The sequence below is a fragment of the Cydia amplana genome, chromosome 22, assembly GCF_948474715.1.
Source record: "Cydia amplana chromosome 22, ilCydAmpl1.1, whole genome shotgun sequence".
NCBI classification, from domain to species: domain Eukaryota; kingdom Metazoa; phylum Arthropoda; class Insecta; order Lepidoptera; family Tortricidae; genus Cydia; species Cydia amplana.
This window is the reverse complement of record NC_086090.1, coordinates 10231896-10250072: the sequence shown is the minus strand read 5'-3', so window position 1 is coordinate 10250072 and position 18177 is coordinate 10231896. Positions and strand designations below refer to the sequence as shown.

General features: G+C 38.9%; 4 protein-coding genes across 5 annotated transcripts; 1 reads left to right on the top strand and 3 right to left on the bottom strand.

Annotated features, from left to right (window-relative positions):
• Positions 1 to 730: 730 nt before the first annotated feature.
• LOC134658530 (uncharacterized) lies at positions 731 to 3639 on the bottom strand. Its single transcript, XM_063514217.1, has 2 exons — positions 3528 to 3639; positions 731 to 2061 (listed from the first exon to the last, which is right to left on the bottom strand). The coding sequence occupies exons 1-2, from the start codon at positions 3637 to 3639 to the stop codon at positions 731 to 733; spliced, it is 1443 nt and encodes a 480-aa protein (XP_063370287.1).
• A 1359-nt stretch (positions 3640 to 4998) lies between these two features.
• On the top strand, positions 4999 to 6147 carry LOC134658444 (facilitated trehalose transporter Tret1-like). The gene has a single exon (XM_063514124.1). The coding sequence runs from the start codon at positions 5019 to 5021 to the stop codon at positions 6135 to 6137; it is 1119 nt and encodes a 372-aa protein (XP_063370194.1). The 5' UTR covers positions 4999 to 5018; the 3' UTR covers positions 6138 to 6147.
• Positions 6148 to 7775: 1628 nt separating this feature from the next.
• LOC134658284 (facilitated trehalose transporter Tret1-like) lies at positions 7776 to 10617 on the bottom strand. Of its 2 annotated transcripts, none has more exons than XM_063513882.1 (3): positions 10180 to 10617; positions 9325 to 9470; positions 7776 to 9005 (listed from the first exon to the last, which is right to left on the bottom strand). In XM_063513882.1, exons 2-3 carry the CDS (start codon positions 9448 to 9450, stop codon positions 7788 to 7790), a joined length of 1344 nt encoding a protein of 447 aa, XP_063369952.1. In that variant the 5' UTR covers positions 9451 to 9470; positions 10180 to 10617; the 3' UTR covers positions 7776 to 7787. The 2 variants fall into 2 exon arrangements, with proteins under 2 accessions (XP_063369952.1, XP_063369953.1); XM_063513883.1 differs by having other exon boundaries at positions 10282 to 10617.
• Positions 10618 to 14480: 3863 nt separating this feature from the next.
• LOC134658529 (facilitated trehalose transporter Tret1-like) lies at positions 14481 to 16644 on the bottom strand (the record flags this gene model as incomplete). The annotated part of the gene is made up of 3 exons (XM_063514216.1): positions 14481 to 15629; positions 15871 to 16016; positions 16506 to 16644. Coding segments are annotated over 3 exons (1410 nt in total), but the record flags the coding sequence as incomplete, so codon positions are not given.
• Positions 16645 to 18177: the final 1533 nt, after the last annotated feature.

Here is an 18177-nt window from a genome sequence, read left to right as displayed (position 1 = left end):
AGAGTTATTATAAAAAAAAAAGAGTTATTATTTAAAAAAAATTGAGTTATTATTTAAAAAAAAAAGAGTTATTATTGTAAATGAAAACATACCTCTTTCAATCAAGATGATCGGAACTTGTATCTTTAAAAAAAATAAAGCAGTTGTATTATACTCATAAGATGACTGCTAGCAGTCATCTTATGAGCCTATAGACAAATCATTCAAATGACATTGCTTTAGATATCACTGTCAGTTATTTAATTGACACATTTAAGTGCTGGAGTAGAAAAATATAATTATAAACGTGTCCACGATAAAGTATTGAAGGGCCCATTATTTAGGTAACGTCATACTTGCTAGATATTTTAATTGACCTCGGTTAAATAAAACAAGTATAGATATTAATCATTGACGTTTATTTAAGTAAATTAACTGAAAATGATTCTCTTCTCCAAATTATTATTAAACATTCATAAATCAAACAAAAATAAATCTCAAACGCGTACCGCGTGTATTTTTAACTAAACATTTCACCCCAAAATTGCGTAAAAATTGTAATTACTTATATAAAAATAGGTTTTTTATAACTTATTTTAACAAGCACTTATTTTTATTTTATTATCAAAAACATCAACCACGTTAATCTTATACTTATAACAAGATAACAATGTTTTCTTATTTTTACCCGTTTATAAAAACTATCTGTTCCAATTTTTATAACAGAAATAAAACAAATTGCTGTGTAAAATTAAACTGAATCACCACCACCTGCAAGAAGATGACCAATCACAACCTGCCGGAACTTCAGTAACCTTTTAACCGGAGGCTTCTCTCCGTACCTTTTGTACAAATTGTACGCATTCAGAAGCAACATCTGTAAGATATGGATCCCCACTCTCTTGTGCCATGCCTGTTTCTCAGGCATATAATAATAGTCTGACATCATTTCGTCATGTGTCCTTACGCCATCCCTGTATTTCTTGAATTCCCAAACACATGCTGGCTTTTTAACAGATTGCTTATATTTGTTGACGTGTTCCCGCCATTCGCTGCCGTGCTCTGAAGATATAATTACAAAATGGTGACCTACACTCTCTTTCCATATCATAACACTGATACCATCCGCGTTGTATTTAGTAATTTTGTCGCCTACGTTCAACTCTTTCTCGATGATTTCTGGTGGGTTTCCTTCTCTCTTGCGTTTCAAAGTTCCAGTTACATGCGTGTTTCGAGCTACTAAGAACTTTGCGAGTTCTAAAGAGTTGTAATCACTGTCCATGTACACGGAATGACCGGCATCAAGTTTGTCTCCGAGCAACTTTTTCACCGCATCATTAGCGCGGGTATGGATAAGCTCATCACGCTCACGTTTCGTCATTTCTTCTAACTCATCCTGATCTATGCCTTTGTAAACTAATAATTTATGCACAAAGCCATGTTGATCTGTCAGTAAATATAAATTTTCATAAAACGAGCCCATCGATTCATCTATGCACAGTATCTTTTCAGGTGTAACCACCTTTTTCATCACATCGTTAAAGTAATTGACTATTAAAGACACTTTGGACATTCTGTTTTTCTCAGGGATCTCTTCCGCGAAATTGAGACATTTAAGTATCATCGTAAATCTCTTTTCAGTCATATAATTTTTAGGAAGGTAAATGCCTCGATCTTGTTTCCAAAAGTCTGCCGCTACGTTCGTGTTTATAGTTCCGACGTTCAGTAACAATCCTAAAAAGACGCGGAACTCTTTTATTGTCACATCATTCCATTGTTGTATGCGGTTTTCGTTCAGAAATTTTGTTCCGTGCTGGTTAATATTTTTTACTAGACTTTCAAACAATGGTTTTTGGAACATCAAGTTTAGAAAATCTACTGGGGATTTTGTGATTTCTTTCAGTCCGGGTTGCAATTGGAACGCACACACGTCGGCGGTTCGCGCGTCGTCGCTCCAGTGTTCTGACGAAGCTGTTAAGGCCACAGGAGACAAGGGTTCTTCGTCATCAGACTCCGATTCACTGTCCCACTCTGGTTCGGAGTCAGTTTTTGAATCGAATAAGTCTGAGAAGTCCGAACCATCTGACGAATCTTGTTCGCTCCAAGAATCTCAGTATGGGGTAGTGCCGCCAAGACGTCAATATTAATGGCTGAAAGAGCTCAACGTTCGGTCTTAAAGGTAATGCTCAAAAAGCCCTTTCGATATCCGACAAGCAGCCTCTACCAAGAAGCTAAAGTACTCACAGTCCGCCAGCTCTACATACATAAAGTCTGTCTTTCGATACATAAAAACGCGGCTAAGTCTGAAAATTATGCAGAATTACTTTCTAAACGCGTATTTAAATTACCTATCCCGAGGGTAAATTCCGCTTTTGGGAGACGATTTGGCGGCGTCCTTAGTTCTTTGATCTACAATACGGCCGTAAAGTTCCAGAGCGAATTAATTAATTGCACTGTGCATGTAGCTAAAAGGTTACTTTTTAATTGGTTATTATCACTTGATTATAATGAGACTGAGACATTACTTCTAAAAATTGTTTAACACAATTCTCGAATAAATGTAAAACTAACTAAACTAGACTAAAATTGTATAACTCTAAAAACTGTTTAACTGAAAACTTTAATAGATATAAAAATAACTGATTAGACTGAGATATTATAACTGATACTAAAGGTGAACCTAGAAACAAAAATTAGTAGTAATGTAATAACAGACAGACTTACATAGTTTACACAATTGTTAAAATTAGAATTAGGTATCTTTCTCCTCTTAAGTTAACTTGCATGACATACAATGTACATCTGGTCTCCCGCGATACAGGCCTAGCCTAGTGCGGGGACTCCTGGAATTTCGGCATGTCAATTTAGTTATGCACAACTCTTACCAGTAACTCGTGTTGTAACCACTGTTGTATCCTTTCCGTGCAATAAAATATATTTTTTATCTTTTTTTTTATCTTTATCTAATCTGAAATAAAAGGAAAATGTGCTTCATTAAATATGCGAATGCCTTTTCGTGTAAAAATTGGAGAAGCAGAAGTGGTGTGCGTCGACCGAGACAACGCGGCCGAGGCAAGTACTTATGTAATTATTTTCATCAATAAGTTTTTGCAAAGCTTGCTTAAAAAAAAGTTTTATTTAGTATGGAGTAAGCATTCTAAGCTTATTTGTATCTCGATCTATGGTATGACCTATTACGTATAAATTCAACTTTTAAAAGGGTTGATAAAAACCCCTCCTGACAACTGGGTTTAACATTTTGCCAGCATAATAATTATTAACTCTGTGAAATTCACAAAGAGTAAAAACATTTTTGGGCCTACGCACTATATGTAGGACGCGGGTCAGGAGGGTACCTACAGCTAAGTCTGGGCAGTCCCAGGGCGCCGTCATGTGGCGCTGAAATCAACAGAAATGTACCCTCTCTTTTTGTACCGACTGGGAGCGCGAAGGATCGTGTGCGGGCGGAATTTAACACGATTGAATACCAGTCCGTTCGAGTCCGATTATTAGAAATACACAAGCGAAGCGACTAGTTTGCGACTTACCATCGCCTTCGCCGTTTTGCGGTTCTGCGGGCTTCGGCGCGATCTCGTCTTCGATTTCGATCTCGTGTGAACCCTCATTCGGGGGTTCCGCCTTCACACTCGCTGCATCCATATTTCGCAGTCAGCAAGTTGAAAGTTATTACGTGTTTGTTGATATTATAATTATAAAATAAACAAACTCGCTTTGCTTTGGAAGTTGCGAAAAACTTTGAAATTATTGAATTGTAATGACGTTTTTAATATGACCAGCCCAAAACTACAAAAACTACCACTAGTGCAGTGTAGACGCAGACGGACGGATTTACGTTGTGTGTGCTTGCACGCGGAGCATGTAAGTGTGTCAAAGGTCTGTTTGATTTCAAACATAGACAGAGAGAATCATACTATCTTTGTCTTACACTAGTACTAGCACCCAAAAGAAAAGGATTAGTTTTTTTTGTTCCTATTTACTGACAAGATTTGGTTGACCCAGTATAATTATAGCTGGTCAACCAAATCTTGTCAGTAAAAAAAGGCGCGAATTTCAAATTTTCTATGGGATGATATCCCTTCGCGCCTACATTTTTCAAATTTGCCACCTTTTTCTACTGTCAAGATCTGGTTGACCAAGTATATGTATAACCCATGTATAACCTTGCTTTAATAAGGGCTTTGAGCTGAACGAAAGTGACAAGGATTTTTAGGTGATGCGTGAACCGGAACGTCGAGTCAGCTTCAGCGACACTTGACAGTGACACTGACATATGGACCCAATATGGACCGTGTTGGTGCTGAAAGCAAAAATAATGAATTGAATACTACATTTACTACATTATATTTTCTATGAATGAATAACTTAGTGACTCTACTTTTATTAATTGAATCAATAATTCTTGTTTCTATCATTAATTTACAAAGTAGGTACCATCGTTTTGTGTAACTAAGTGGGCACAGAGCACCACTACGGTTGGGTAGTATTTTTACTCTGCATCACTATATCGTACTCCATCGTGAAGATATCAATATCTATCCCCTGAGTTGCAGTACCGAGTTGCGTCGACTTGGCTATCATCGGACAGGAATGGAAGTGTGGGTGAAAGCGGAGCCCTTGTGCGAGGACGAGCTTGGGTCCGACTGTGACGCCCACGGTAAGTGTATGAGAACTGCGGCACACTGGTGGAATCCTGCCTTAAGGTAACTTGTGTGTTTTGATGAAAATCTCTGATAGAAAACGCTAATCGAAATTTAAATGCGCACTTAATGTCCTGTTTTTCTGGTTTTGTTGTCTGTACTTGGATTGTCACGAATAAATGTTTTTTATCCTTTATTTTTTAAATAATGCATGAAAATAGTTACGTGACTTTTCCCAATACACATTTTTTCGTTTGGCGTTTGACGATGACCGATTATCATCTTGGCTAGGTCTCCAGTAAAATTATATTGCGTCAGGTGCCTTGAGATTATCTTTCGTTGACATGTTGTCACTCTTTTCAGGTGCTCCTCATAGGGATCATGATTCAAGGCTTATCGTTCGGCATGTTCTTGCCTCTCCGCTCCGTGTACATCGGCGAGTGCTCCAGCCCGCGCTACCGCGGCGGGTTCCTCACGTCTTCAGTCCTCGCCCAGATCTTCGGCGTCCTATTCGTCCATTTCACCGGATCCCTCATCAGCTACCAGCTAACGGCCCTTTGCTCCATATTCTTCGCTTTAATCAGCATCATCTTGACGATATACTTGCCAGAATCTCCGAGCTGGCTCGCAACTAAAGGACAGTATGAGAGGTGCAGAGAGAACTTTATATGGCTAAGAGCGGAGGATGAAATGCCTGAGCTGGAGAAAATGATAGAAACTGTTAATCTTTTGGAGACGCAAGAGAGTACTCGAAACAAATTTAGAGAATTAATTGCAGTAGTAAAGAAGAAAGAATTCTTCAAGCCAATTTTGCTATTATTTACCTTGTATATTATGCTTAGTTGTGGCGGGGCACCAGTGATGGGAGCGTACTCGGTGACGATTTTAGAACTGCTGATGCCCAAAGCCAACGCTAACTTCTGGATGGTAGCTTTAGACTGCCAGAGGCTACTCTTTACTAGTGCAGCTGTTTTTGTAATTAACAAAGTTAGAAGAAGACCAATGCTGTTCTTCATTGGATCTCTCTGTGCCGGTAGCCAGCTCTTGATGGGAGCTTACGTCTTCGCGAAGAACAATGACTACTTGCCTTTCGATTCTTTGTGGATACCCGGTGTACTTATCAGCGTCCAAATGTTGAGTATATCCATGGGAATGCAGCCGCTGCCTGCCGTGATAGCAGGCGAGGTATGTCCTTTGCAACATAGGAGTCTTGCGGGGGGCATTGGTTTGACAGCACTGAGTGTGTCTGCTTTTGTTGTGCTTAAGACTTTTCCTGGTCTGATATCCGTGGTGGGTCTGGAAGGAACGTTGGCGGTGTATGCTGGGGTTATAGCGGCGTGCCTGGCGGTGGCGTGGGTGCTGCTGCCGGAGACGAGCGGCCGGACGCTGCAGCAGATCGAGGAGCACTTCAGAGGGACGCCACTCTTGGAACCTCAAAGTGACGAGGAGAAACCATTGACATATGCGGCGCAACCCGTTTACTTCTCTATTCAAAAATGAAATGTTTGTGATCTGTATAGAATAACTTGTATAGGAAATAATGAAGACTGTTCCAACTAAAATGGACAGTAAACTTGAAAAACCGTACAGCCCGGTCCACACACAGTGAGAAAATCCTTAGTCGAACCGGTCCACACACAGTGAGAAAATCCTAAGTCTGTTCGACTTTCGACCTGGGGGCCGATTTTTGAATCTCGACCATTCGATTTCGTCACTCGAAAATCAGTGAAAAACGATGAAATGCTATTTTTGAAATTCTACTGATAGAATTTGAGAATCGAGTGGTATTCACCACTCGTATTCAATTCTATCAGTAGAAAGTAGGAATCCACAATTTTAGTCACATATTTGTATTATATGCCGCCAATAAAAAAATATCTTAGAGGAATTAATTTATTAGATTTTATGTGTTTATTAGATTAGCTAGTTTTTGATTGAAATATAAATATTTTTTAAGTCCTTACCATCGAAAGTCAATCACTACACGGTCGAATGGTGACTTTCAAAAATAGGTATTATTAGGATCATGCGAAAAAAATCATGACAAATTTTCGTATACGAGTATTTTCGACCACTCGCTTTTAAATTCGAACGTTCGAAATTCAAAAATCGGCCCCCTGTTCGATAACGAAATAGGTCATGTTTTTATTAGAATAAAAATAAGTTAGCACGTATTATTAGCATTTGTATTTGTATAGAATAAATAAAGACTGTTTTTTGTTTAATTTATTTATTCAGTTATTATTTTGTAAATGATGTACGTGTTTGTGGTTAGTGTCCTTACTTTAGTAGGGTCCATCCATGTTATGTACAAACAGCAGCACTCCTAACTGTACAGCGGTGGACCTTATTACAAAAGGTATAAGGTACCGACGTACAGTTAACAGTGTGGGCGATGGTACCTACTATGCGTGGCACGCATTGCGTGCAATACATGCTTTTGAGTTTTCTCATTTCTTATCTTATTTTATCGTATTTAGCAAAAATTTAATGGGCGGGATATAGGTGGAAAAAGTGGTGGAAGAATAGTTATTACGATACAAGTGCAAAAATATGAAATTCGCAAAGAGTGACATTCGTTAAATCGACACGACACGAGTTGCGAATTATCTGTTCGCATGTGTATCACAACGTTTTACAGTAAATATACCTAAGCCCTTTAAGTTTAAGTTTTCGACGTAGTTACGTAATACATACATACATATACATACATTATAATCACGCCTATTTCCCGGAGGGGTAGGCAGAGACCACGGATTTCCACTTGCTACGATCCTGACATACCTCTTTCGCTTCCGTTACTTTCATAACATTCCTCATACACGCTCGCCGGTTTAGGGTGCTGTTGACCTGCCTGGCCTTTCCTTATCTATCTACAAACTATTTTAATTTGCCTTGATTTAATTTATACTCTTTCTTGTCAAACTATTATTATAGGTAGTATCATGCCAATGAAACAAGTAACAAACAACATTAAAATTATTGTTCTCCTTTTATTTAAAAAATTATAAATATTACCTATCAATAACTTAATCTAAGAGCAATATGGCAAGAATCAGTTTAAACAAGCTCCATTTCGATCATTCGTTCGTCTATTTATCAGTTTGCATTTGCTAATGAATACCTTTAAATTACATTGCTTATGAGAAGTTATTTAACTGTACCAACAGGTTCAGTTTCTTCTAAACTTACTCTCTCTATCCCATTGCAGCCTGGCATTAATGTTTGACTAGTTTTACTGCCTCTTTTATCTACACTATTCAAAGGTGCTGACTCCCTGACATCAGCCTCAGGGTCCGGGAGCGGAGCCCCCCTGAAGTGTTCTTCAATCTGCTGCAAAGTCCTGCCGCTTGTCTCCGGTAATAGCACCCACGCCACCGCCATACAAGCAATTATCACTCCAGCATACACAGTAAATGTTCCATGGAGACCCGCTAGGCCTATTAAACTAGGAAATGCCTTAAGAACAATAAAGACAGACCCACACTGAGCTATTAAACCGATACTTCCACCCAAACCTCTGTATTGCAAAGGAAATACTTCCCCAGCTATAACAAACGGCAGTGGCTGCATTCCCATTGACACACTCAACATCTGCAGGTTTATAAGTATACCAGGAACCCATAAAGAATCAAACGACAAATACCCCTTAGTTCTAGCGAAGACGTAAGCGCCCATAGCTAGCTGACTACCAGCACAGAGCACCCCAACACTGAACAACATTGTTCTCCTTCTAACTTTGTTTATCACATAAACTGCAATTATACTGAAGATTAGTCTCTGGAAGTCTAATGCCACCATCCATAAATGGGCATTAATGCTAGGTCCAAGCAGAAGCTGCAGAATCGTAACTGAGTATGCTCCCATTATCAATCCTCCCGAATACGTCATCAGAATGTACAAGGCAAACATGAGGAATATAGGTTTGTAGAATTCCCTTCTCGTCGCTACAGCCATCATCTCTTTAAGTTTGTACTGCTCAGTTCTCTGTTTTGTTTCTAAAAGCTTAACGCTCTGTATCATCTTCTCCAGCTCTGGTATTTCTTCTTCTCCTCTATACCATATGAAGTTCTTTCTGCATCTGTCGTATTGTCCTCTTGTCGCCAGCCAGCTTGGAGATTCTGGCGAGATTACGGCTAAGAAGAGACTGATGATAGCGAAGGATATGGAACAGAGAGCTGTCATCTGGTAGCTGATGAGTGACCCGATGAGATGGACGAATAGGAGGCCGAAGGTCTGGGCTAGTGTAGAAGTGGAGAGGAATCCGCCACGGTACCGTGGGCTGGTGCACTCGCCGATGAAGATGGAGCGGAGTGGCATAAACATGCCAAACGACAGACCTTGGAGTATCCTGCCTAACACCAGCAACTGAAAAAATTAAGAACATGTCAGAAAAGTAGTCTACATTCGCAATTGGGTGATGCGAATGTTGCAATACTCGGATAATTGCAAGTGTGGTTATTTCTGGCAAATTTACGAATAATTGCCAATAATTTTCCAATATCCTCAGCACTTGAGGGCTATAAATACCTAGTAGTTGGAATACTATAGTGTTTGTTCTATCTTTTTATTTTAAATTTTTAACCATAAGATTGTAATCCCGGAGCGGACCCCAGGCTCTCAAGTAAATGTGCCAGGCCAATAACAGCTAAGGCCACTGGTATGGATTGCGGCTCTGTACGCGTACCTCATAGCTGTGACCCAGAATGATGGTGCACCAGCCCAGCATCATGGTGAGGGTCACTACGTAGAGCGCCACCTTCCTTCCTCCGCGCGTCATCAATGCTGGCACCATGAAGTTACCGCAGATCATCGGGATTGAAGAAACGGAGGCTGAAATAATATTTAAAACATTTTGATTTAGCTTTATGAGAGATTTTTGGAGTGCAAGACATACTTTTTATAGCACAAAACGGTGTAAGAAATATCGATAGGCTTTTTAACAATGATGATGAAGTGCAAAATAAAGACTGTCAAACTCAAGGTCGCCGGATACGTGATAAACGTGTAACTAAAGTATTTATATGGCTATAGTTTAAATCAATTAGCCTAAATGCCCGAATTCGTGCACACGGAGTCATTAGCCTAAATATCTTTACAATTTTTTTATCCAAACTTATGGATTGAGATTGATTGAATATTGAATGCATTAAAGTGGCGCCAGCTTGTCCAACCACTCAAACTTCTATGAAAAGTGCTGTTTTTTCTGGTTTCCAAGGCTTTACGATTTTTTTTCGTCTGGTCTTGCTCAGGTGCTGTTTTGATACTTTGATTATGACCTAGGATTTAGGATGACTCACGTTAGACCAGGCCGTGTCCGGCCGCCTCCCGGAACTTCGTTTTCTATGGAAAGCGTCACGTGAGCACCGGTCATCTGTCGCGCCGGAAGCTCCGGCCCGGACACAGCCCGGTCTAACGTGAGTCATCCTTTATCCTCCTAGATTACCTACTTATAATAAGAGAAAAAATGCAGTTTGGTGCAACCAGCTATAAGGGGATGCTGAATAAAAAATAAAAAAGCCGGACCTTGGTGAAAACTAACCTAGCCAGGAAGCCTGGTCTTCGAAAACCTGAAGAGCTGAGTCAGGATGTTTCAACTGTGGTAACAGGATCCCTGGGAAGCGAGACCTTGGTGAAAACTAACCTAGCCAGGAAGCCTGGTCTTCAGAGACTTGAAGAGCTGAGTCAGGGTGTTCCAACTGTGGTAACAGGATCCCTGGGAAGCCAGACCTTGTTGAAAACTAACCTAGCCAGGAAGCCTGGTCTTCGGAAACCTGAAGAGCTGAGTCAGGGTGTTCCAACTGTGGTAACAGGATCCCTGGGAAGCCAGACCTTGTTGAAAACTAACCTAGCCAGGATGCCTGGTCTTCGGAAACCTGAAGAGCTGAGTCAGGGTGTTCCAACTGTGGTAACAGGATCCCTGGGAAGCCGAACGCGCAGCCGCAGCCGATGACGCTGCTGCTCACCGCGGCCGTCACCAGACACTACAGTGAAAAAAGTGGTTTAAGCATAGGTACAAGTATGTTTTTAAAAAGGCTTACCTTGTCGGTAAGTACGAGTACTTCAGGTATTAATATGGGTCATTTTATTTATTAAAAATGTACCTACTCTACACTTTTGTTTCGATTTGAGAATTTTTATGTTACTTCTACTAAGTTCTGAGTTCTAAGTTCGTGAGTCTGAACATATTCGATTTTAATAAGAAAAAAAAAAGTGTTACAAATTTTTCATACTTGGAAAACTTGGGGCAATAGCAGGCGTGTCTCACTCCGCGATTTCGTCGCTTTGCTACAGGTAGCTAAAAGTACATCCGTTCGGCCCCACTTTTGGGGAAAGCCATAAGCCGCGCGTGGCGCTGTCGCCACCTAGCAGCCATATCTGTGCTGATCGTAACAGACGCGTTTTGTTAGAGTGAGTCTTCTGTACTTAGTACTATTATTTATTCTGTGGCAATAGTGATAGTTTACTTTAGTGTCTTTAGTACGTGGAATATATAAATAAAGTGATAGTTAGAGTCCGTCTAAGCTATCTTTGCACTGACTTGAATAGAACAAAGTGAAGGAGTGTCATTACAAACGTCATATTTTCATAGAAATTTACCATTAATGATGACATCGCCTCACATTGTCATTGCAAGTACAATGCAAGGTCAGCTTGGTCCCACTCTATATCCTCTAGTCGCCCATACGTCAAACCTTGCCAAGCAAAATGAAATTTTATTTTGTCATCACAAAGTTCAAATTAGAATGGAACAAGAGACCTTTTTATAGGGCTCTGGGCTGCTAGAGGATATTACTAAATAAATAATGTTACACAATAAACTTACTTGTCTCAAAAACGGACTAAACGTCTTCGTTTTTTCTGTCATTTTTTAAATATTTTTATTAATTTAATAGCTCCCGCACGGGTAAACTACTCAAACGCACTAATTCTTCTGTTATGTCACTTTACTAGTATTTATCGTGATAGCATTTAATTTATATTTAATTAGTTATCGAGACCGACACCTTGTTATGGTTTAAATCCTATCAAAAAACGATCTTATTGTTTAAGTCAGAAGATTAAAAATACACTGCACATTATACAAGTGATCTTAAATAGTTTGATCAATTATTTACATTTATAAACCGCTAGAGTTTAAAGTATCATATACAATAGTCATTGTTGTTAAACTAGTCAGCAAATTGATGCAATGTAAGGTATGTAGGGGTTATTAGGTTATTACAAAAGGTTATTGGCGAGGTGGGAGTTTGATATTTGACAGTTTTAATTTTTGTGTGATTATTACTTAACCTGTCGAATCCCACGATATGACGTCACCATAAGCGTTCTGGCTCATATATGAGCCGTGGGAGCTGACAAATTAAGTATAAATCGGATCGGATCGGATCTGGGAGACCGCGCTTTGCTCGGAAAACATTTAAAAACTCAAAAATTAGCGTTTTTCCAGAGATAAGACCTAGATTGTTTTTTCGCTCCCGAAAACCCCCATACACCAAATTTCATCGAAATCGTTAGAGCCGTTTCCGAGATCCCCGAAATATATATATAAATAAACAAGAATTACTCGTTTAAAGGTATAAGATAAACACGTTAAACGAAAGTTGGCAGCGAACAAACCTAGGAGGTCAATTGAAACGAACATTTTGATATCTAAATGATATCATTCGCGCGTGCATTTCGCTCGTACTTGATCGTACATATATTGGCGCGAGCGAGACGCACGAGCGATTGATAGCAAAATTATTTTGATATTAACATCACTATAGTTCAATTAAAATGATGGGCACCTTTGTACCCGGTGCAGCTCGTGCAGCTTTTGAATGAAATATTTTATTTTGCTTAGTTGTAGTTTATTTATTTAAATATGTATATTTTAGTTTTATTTTTATGATTGTAAATAAACACACTTGGACATATTAAGAGTTTTTATTTATTTATTTACACTTTAATGGAATAACCCCACTTACCTTACCTTAACTATTTATCACTGTTTAAATTATGAACTAGTTTTGATAACCTAAATTCTATATAAGATATGTATAGTATAGACCATGAAATGTTATGGATATTGAAACATGCTTATTTATTATGAAATAAATCTAAATCTTAAACCATCCGTTTTTTGTATAGGTACTTATGTATGTGTCAAACACAATTAAGGTCTAGCCAGTAATTTGTCTAATAGTTAAGATTTTACAAACAAACAGTACATGTATGTAAATATTCTTGTTAATAGATACAACAAGATAATTAGGTACCAAAATGACATTTTATTCACTCTGTTTCACCACGCTTAACAGACATTGGAGAACCTTTGAATTTGGACTTTATTCCTTGGTAATACGTTGAATATTTGAATGCGTTCTCCAATGGCTGTTAAGGCATTTATGCGTGTTGGGGCATTTATATCTACTTATAGTAATGAGGTGTTGTAAGAAGATAATGTTATTTTAATATTCTTGCTATAATAATAAATAAATCGATCAACAATTGATTAATTATCTATTATGATTTAATTAAAAGATTTGATACCAAGTACAGACATTAAAATAAAATTAATAAAGTTTAAAGTTCAAAGTTTTAGGTTAGGTACTTATGTCAAAATCGGATTTATATATCAGATAAAATATATGTGACGTTATCTATGAAAAGGGACCTTATTGTCAATGGCGCTTACGCCATTATTAACGATGCGCCGATATAAATACAATGCCGCGCGACACTGCGCGGCGTAAGCGCCATCGACAATAAGGTCCCTTTTCATAGATAATGCCCCATATATACAATTAGAGTTGGACCAAGCTAACTTTGTATGGCATTTGCAGTGACGAAGTATGGCAATGTAAAATTTCTATGAAAATATGACGTTTATAATGACACTCCCTCACTTTGTTCTGTTCAAGTCGATGTAAAGGTTAGCCTAACCGGACTCTACACATTTAGATAAGTACATTAACGAAGATTAGATTTTCAAAATCTTGATAGGGCGAGTATTTGTGGTTTCAGTTCTTAAGTGTAGATACTAAAAGACTAAGAACCTCTTTCCGATCCTAAAAAAACGCTAAGATATTAAAGATAAAAGGATTATAAATTGAAAGGAAGAAAACTAAATTATGTAGGTACTTATATGTAAAGATAAAGGTTGAAACGATAAACTTTATAGGATTTCTAAAACTTACTTGTCTCAAAAATGGTGTTATTTTCTTCATTTTAAAACTTAAACACAACACCTTTTTTGGTCACTCAGAAAGGAATTTTTTTCAGATTACCAAAATTTCGTGATAATTCCAGCCGCTCTTTTACTCTAACCATATTCGACTGATCCTAATGACATGACTAACGGTTATTGTAGAAATTGGTCAAGTAATGACATAATTGTAATCTCCGGTCGCCACACACGACGGATCGGAAATAAATATCGACTGAGGCTAACCTAATCACATCAATTAGGTATAGCAAAGAGTTATCAGGTCATAATCATTACTTATGGTAACTTATTATTAGGTATAGCAAAGAGAATTTGAAATAGAGGCGGATTGTCATAGTATTATGTAGCCACAGTAAGTTCACTGCCATCTTTTGACAAAAGATTAAAACTGTTAGAACGCCATTTGACTTTGACCCTTATTCTTTCACTGATATGTGTTAAGTTTTCAAATATTGAAATTAACGCTATCTACCCGAGAGTAGACCAAATGTATGCAATCTTTTCGAGCGTTGGCGCCATAACAAAATATTGTGCTCTTTGCACTGTAATTTTTGACCGTTCAAGCATCCTCTTGTTAAAAACACGACTCTTTAAAGTCTGTCTATTTCTTTACAGTTTTCAGTTTTTTATTAACTCCTCTTCAGAACTAGGCATGTTTAAGGAAACATGTCTTTCTTCTCAGATCCATTTAGTATTTCTACTTCTTCATGTTCAGGCGCACAACGTTCTCCTCTGAAACGCTCCTCGATCTGCTGCAGCGTCTTGCCTCTCGTCTCCGGCAGTAAGAACCACGCCACCACTAGACCTGCTGTAATTATCCCTGCATACAGCACATACGTCCCATGTAAACCTACAGAGGATATCAGACCAGGAAAAGTTTTAAGAGCTAAAAATATTGAAAAAGAAATTCCTATTAAGCTTGTGCTTCCAGCGAGGCTTCTGTATTGTAAGGGAAAGACTTCGCCAGCTATCACGCTTGGCAACGGAACCATTCCTACTGCAACGGACAGAACTTGCAGGTTCACTAGGATTCCAGGTATCCATATAGAGTCAAAAGGCAGCAAATGGTTCGTTTTTGCGAAGACGTAAGCAGCCTGAGCAAGATGGCTTCCAGCACAGAGAGCTCCTGTAGCAAACAACATGAACCTCCTACTAGTTTTATTTATAACGTAAACTGCGCCGATGTTAAAGAATAATCTTTGCGTATCCAACGCAACCATCCAGAAGTGAGCATTAATATCAGGGCCCATGAGCAAATGTAAAATTCTTGTGGAATACGCAGCAAACATTGTACCTCCCGCGAAGTTCACTATGATGTATAAGGCCAACATGAGTAAAACAGGCTTGTAGAATTCTTTCTTCTTCGCAATTGATACAATCTCCTTCAGGCCCCGCTTTGTTTGTTGTTCCTCCAACTGTTTGCTGGTTGCAATCATCTTATCAAGCTCCGGTATCTCCTCTTCTCCCCTCAGCCATATGAAGACTTTTCTGCACTTGTCATATTGTCCCCGAGTCGCAAGCCAGCTTGGTGATTCCGGAGAGTAAATAGTCATGAGGAGACTGATGAAGGAGAAGAATAGAGAGATGAGAGCTGTCAGCTGGAAACTGAGGATGGAGCCGATGAAGTGGACCAAGAGGATGCCTAAGCACTGGGCGAGGGCGATGGTGGTGAGGAACCCGCCGCGGTTGTGTGGGCTGGTGTACTCGCCGATGAGCACGGAGCGGAGAGGCATCATCATGCCCATTGAGATGCCGTGGAGTATTCGGCCGATGAGTAGCGCCTGGAAATTGTAAATAAGATAAGAGTTACAATAACAACCGTCGCCATTTTGAAGCGACTAGCTGAAATAACATGAAAACTGTCTGGTGTATTAATTTTCGATACGATCTTGTAATACATAGAAAATAGCGCGAGGAGAAATTTTTAACTATGTTTGCATTAAACTTCTAACGAGCTGAGTATGATACGTAAATTAAGGGCCTTTGTTCAGTAGTAAGACACTCTAGAGTCTAATAGGATACCTCGGGGTTTGTGGCGAGTATCAGGACGATCCATCCCACCATGACAGGCAGCGTGACGGCGTAATGTGCTGCTTTACGTCCCAGCCGGCCCATGATTGGAGGTGTCAAGAAGTTGCCGAAGAACATTGATATCGCCAACACTGATGCTGAAATAAAATAAGGTTAAGATGAGAAGGAGATGAAGTCACGTGACCACTGGGAGGAAAATGGGGACTACGTTTGTATGGAGAAGCGGTCGTGCTTAGGTATTTTAGAAAGTCGTGAGACTCATGTGAGTTAAAAGCTCGCACGAGGCTGTGAATTTTGAAAATCTTCTTTGAGGACCATATTTTGGAACAGCTTATGGTTTTTAACACGTTCCTTTCATCTATTTCGTGAGCAGACGGTTACTTTTCAGTACTAAATTAATTGAACGCATGACATTTTTTAATGATAGGTATAGGCGGCAAACGAGCAGACGAATTTCCTGATGGTAAGCAATCACCATCGCCGATGGACATCCGCAAACCAGAGGATTTGTGAAGCAAACCAGAGAAGTGCAGGTTTTGGAGATGTGTTTTATGAGGTCGCACGGAACTGAACAGAAACTCGAGCACCTTAGTGCATTTAGGTGAATTTTGTTGACAGGTCCTCACCTATCCAAGACTCCATCTCCTTGCTCAGTACGATGGGTGAGTCCGGCTGGTGAAGCTGCGGCAGCAGCACTCCTGGGAACCCCAGCATGCAGCCGTGGCCAATGATGTTGAAGCACACCGCCCCCGTCACGTAGCACTGTCAATGAAAATATAAATCGCCCTTCTTCATTAAGGGGCCCACAGATTATCAGTCCGCCGGACGATATCAGCCTGTCAGTTAAACGCAAAAGGTGACAGTTCCGAACAACTGACTGGCTGATATCGTCCGGCGAACTGGTAATCTGTAGGCGTCTGTAGATTTACACTATAGTGGTACATAAAATTGTAGAATTTATTGAGGGCGCCACTGAACTTTTTTAAATGTAAACATCCGTACAGCTATCTCCTTTTGCCACTTGTGCATCCTTAACATTTGTTGTTCCATTTCATTTAATTTCTACAAATTCATGTAGGTACTTAATACCTATACTGTATAACTTATAGGAACAGCATGAGTAAGTATATCGTTAGTATCCTCTCTATGAAGTGTTCAGGAACCGCATGTCACGACCGGTTTGATCAAGCGATTATTGATCGCTTATTTTACATAAAAATGTTGAAACAATTACTTTCTAAACAAACAATGATGTTAACAATAACAACGTAGCAATAATAACATTTTCACAGATACGAAATTTGTTCTAACAAAACAGTTTATCTTTAAATATGTTAGTCTTAACGCTTCATAAAAGGTTTATGTTATGTTTGTAGATAAAATAATGAACTTACTTGTTTAACGAACGGTGAAAACCTACTCTTTTCCCCCATGATCTGTAGATTATAATAATAATCCTTTAACACAAAATTCGCACTATTTATTTATTCAACCATGCTGCATTCTTATCTATCCACCGACTATCATACACTCGTAATTTTAACTTCATTTGATCATGAAAATATCTTATCAGTATTATCTGAAAAAGGAGCGTAATAGATTAATTTGAGTACCTAAAGTATACCTAAGTAGTAGAACCTAAGTAAGTACCTATGGTAAAGGCACCAGTCATGGGACATTTAAGAGGAAATTTGGAGTATATGTGATATTTCCCTGATACATGTAAAAGTTCTACCGCTTAGCTTGTTAAAAGATGAATATCCTATCCTTCTTTCATGTTTCAGGTGTGTAAGGCGTGTTGTATCAAAGATACTGCAATTAGTTTCCACATAATTAATAAATTAAAAGTATGTTTTTTTTCTCCAGTCATGGACACCAAAGCTCCAGTAATGGAACCCCGGTAATGGACGTGGATCCAGTAATGGGCCCCCTATAATGGACATACCCTATCAGTATAAGATATTGGAATAGGAAATAAGTTTTTGGAAAAAACTAGTTATTAGTCATTTTTGGTATAAGCTTTTATGTAAGAATGTATTTTTCTTTCTACAGCCAACTAATACTCATCGAGACAATTATAACAAACCAAAACACAATTAGGTTGCGTTTATCACAGAGTTCCTATGGCCACCCCGTCTCCATCATGAGATCAAGTCCATGTTATCATAATATTGCATTGTCATTGCATACGTATCCAAAATTTTAACTCAATCGAAAATCCGAAAGTGGCTCAAATGCCATTTCCAAGATTTGAGCCGCAAACTAACAGGGCAAGTTAATAAATTTTTGTACCTAAAA

Excerpts from the sequence above, each read along its gene's own strand:
- LOC134658530 (XM_063514217.1), bottom strand. The coding sequence starts at position 3,639 with ATGGATGCAGCGAGTGTGAAGGCGGAACCCCCGAATGAGGGTTCACAC. Across the intron at positions 2,062-3,527 it reads GCAAAACGGCGAAGGCGATG|ATGGTTCGGACTTCTCAGAC; the intron begins GTAAGTCGCAAA and ends AAGATTCGTCAG.
- LOC134658284 (XM_063513882.1), bottom strand. The coding sequence starts at position 9,450 with ATGATCTGCGGTAACTTCATGGTGCCAGCATTGATGACGCGCGGAGGA. Across the intron at positions 9,006-9,324 it reads TTCTGGGTCACAGCTATGAG|TTGCTGGTGTTAGGCAGGAT; the intron begins GTACGCGTACAG and ends TAATTTTTTCAG.
- LOC134658444 (XM_063514124.1), top strand. The coding sequence starts at position 5,019 with ATGATTCAAGGCTTATCGTTCGGCATGTTCTTGCCTCTCCGCTCCGTG.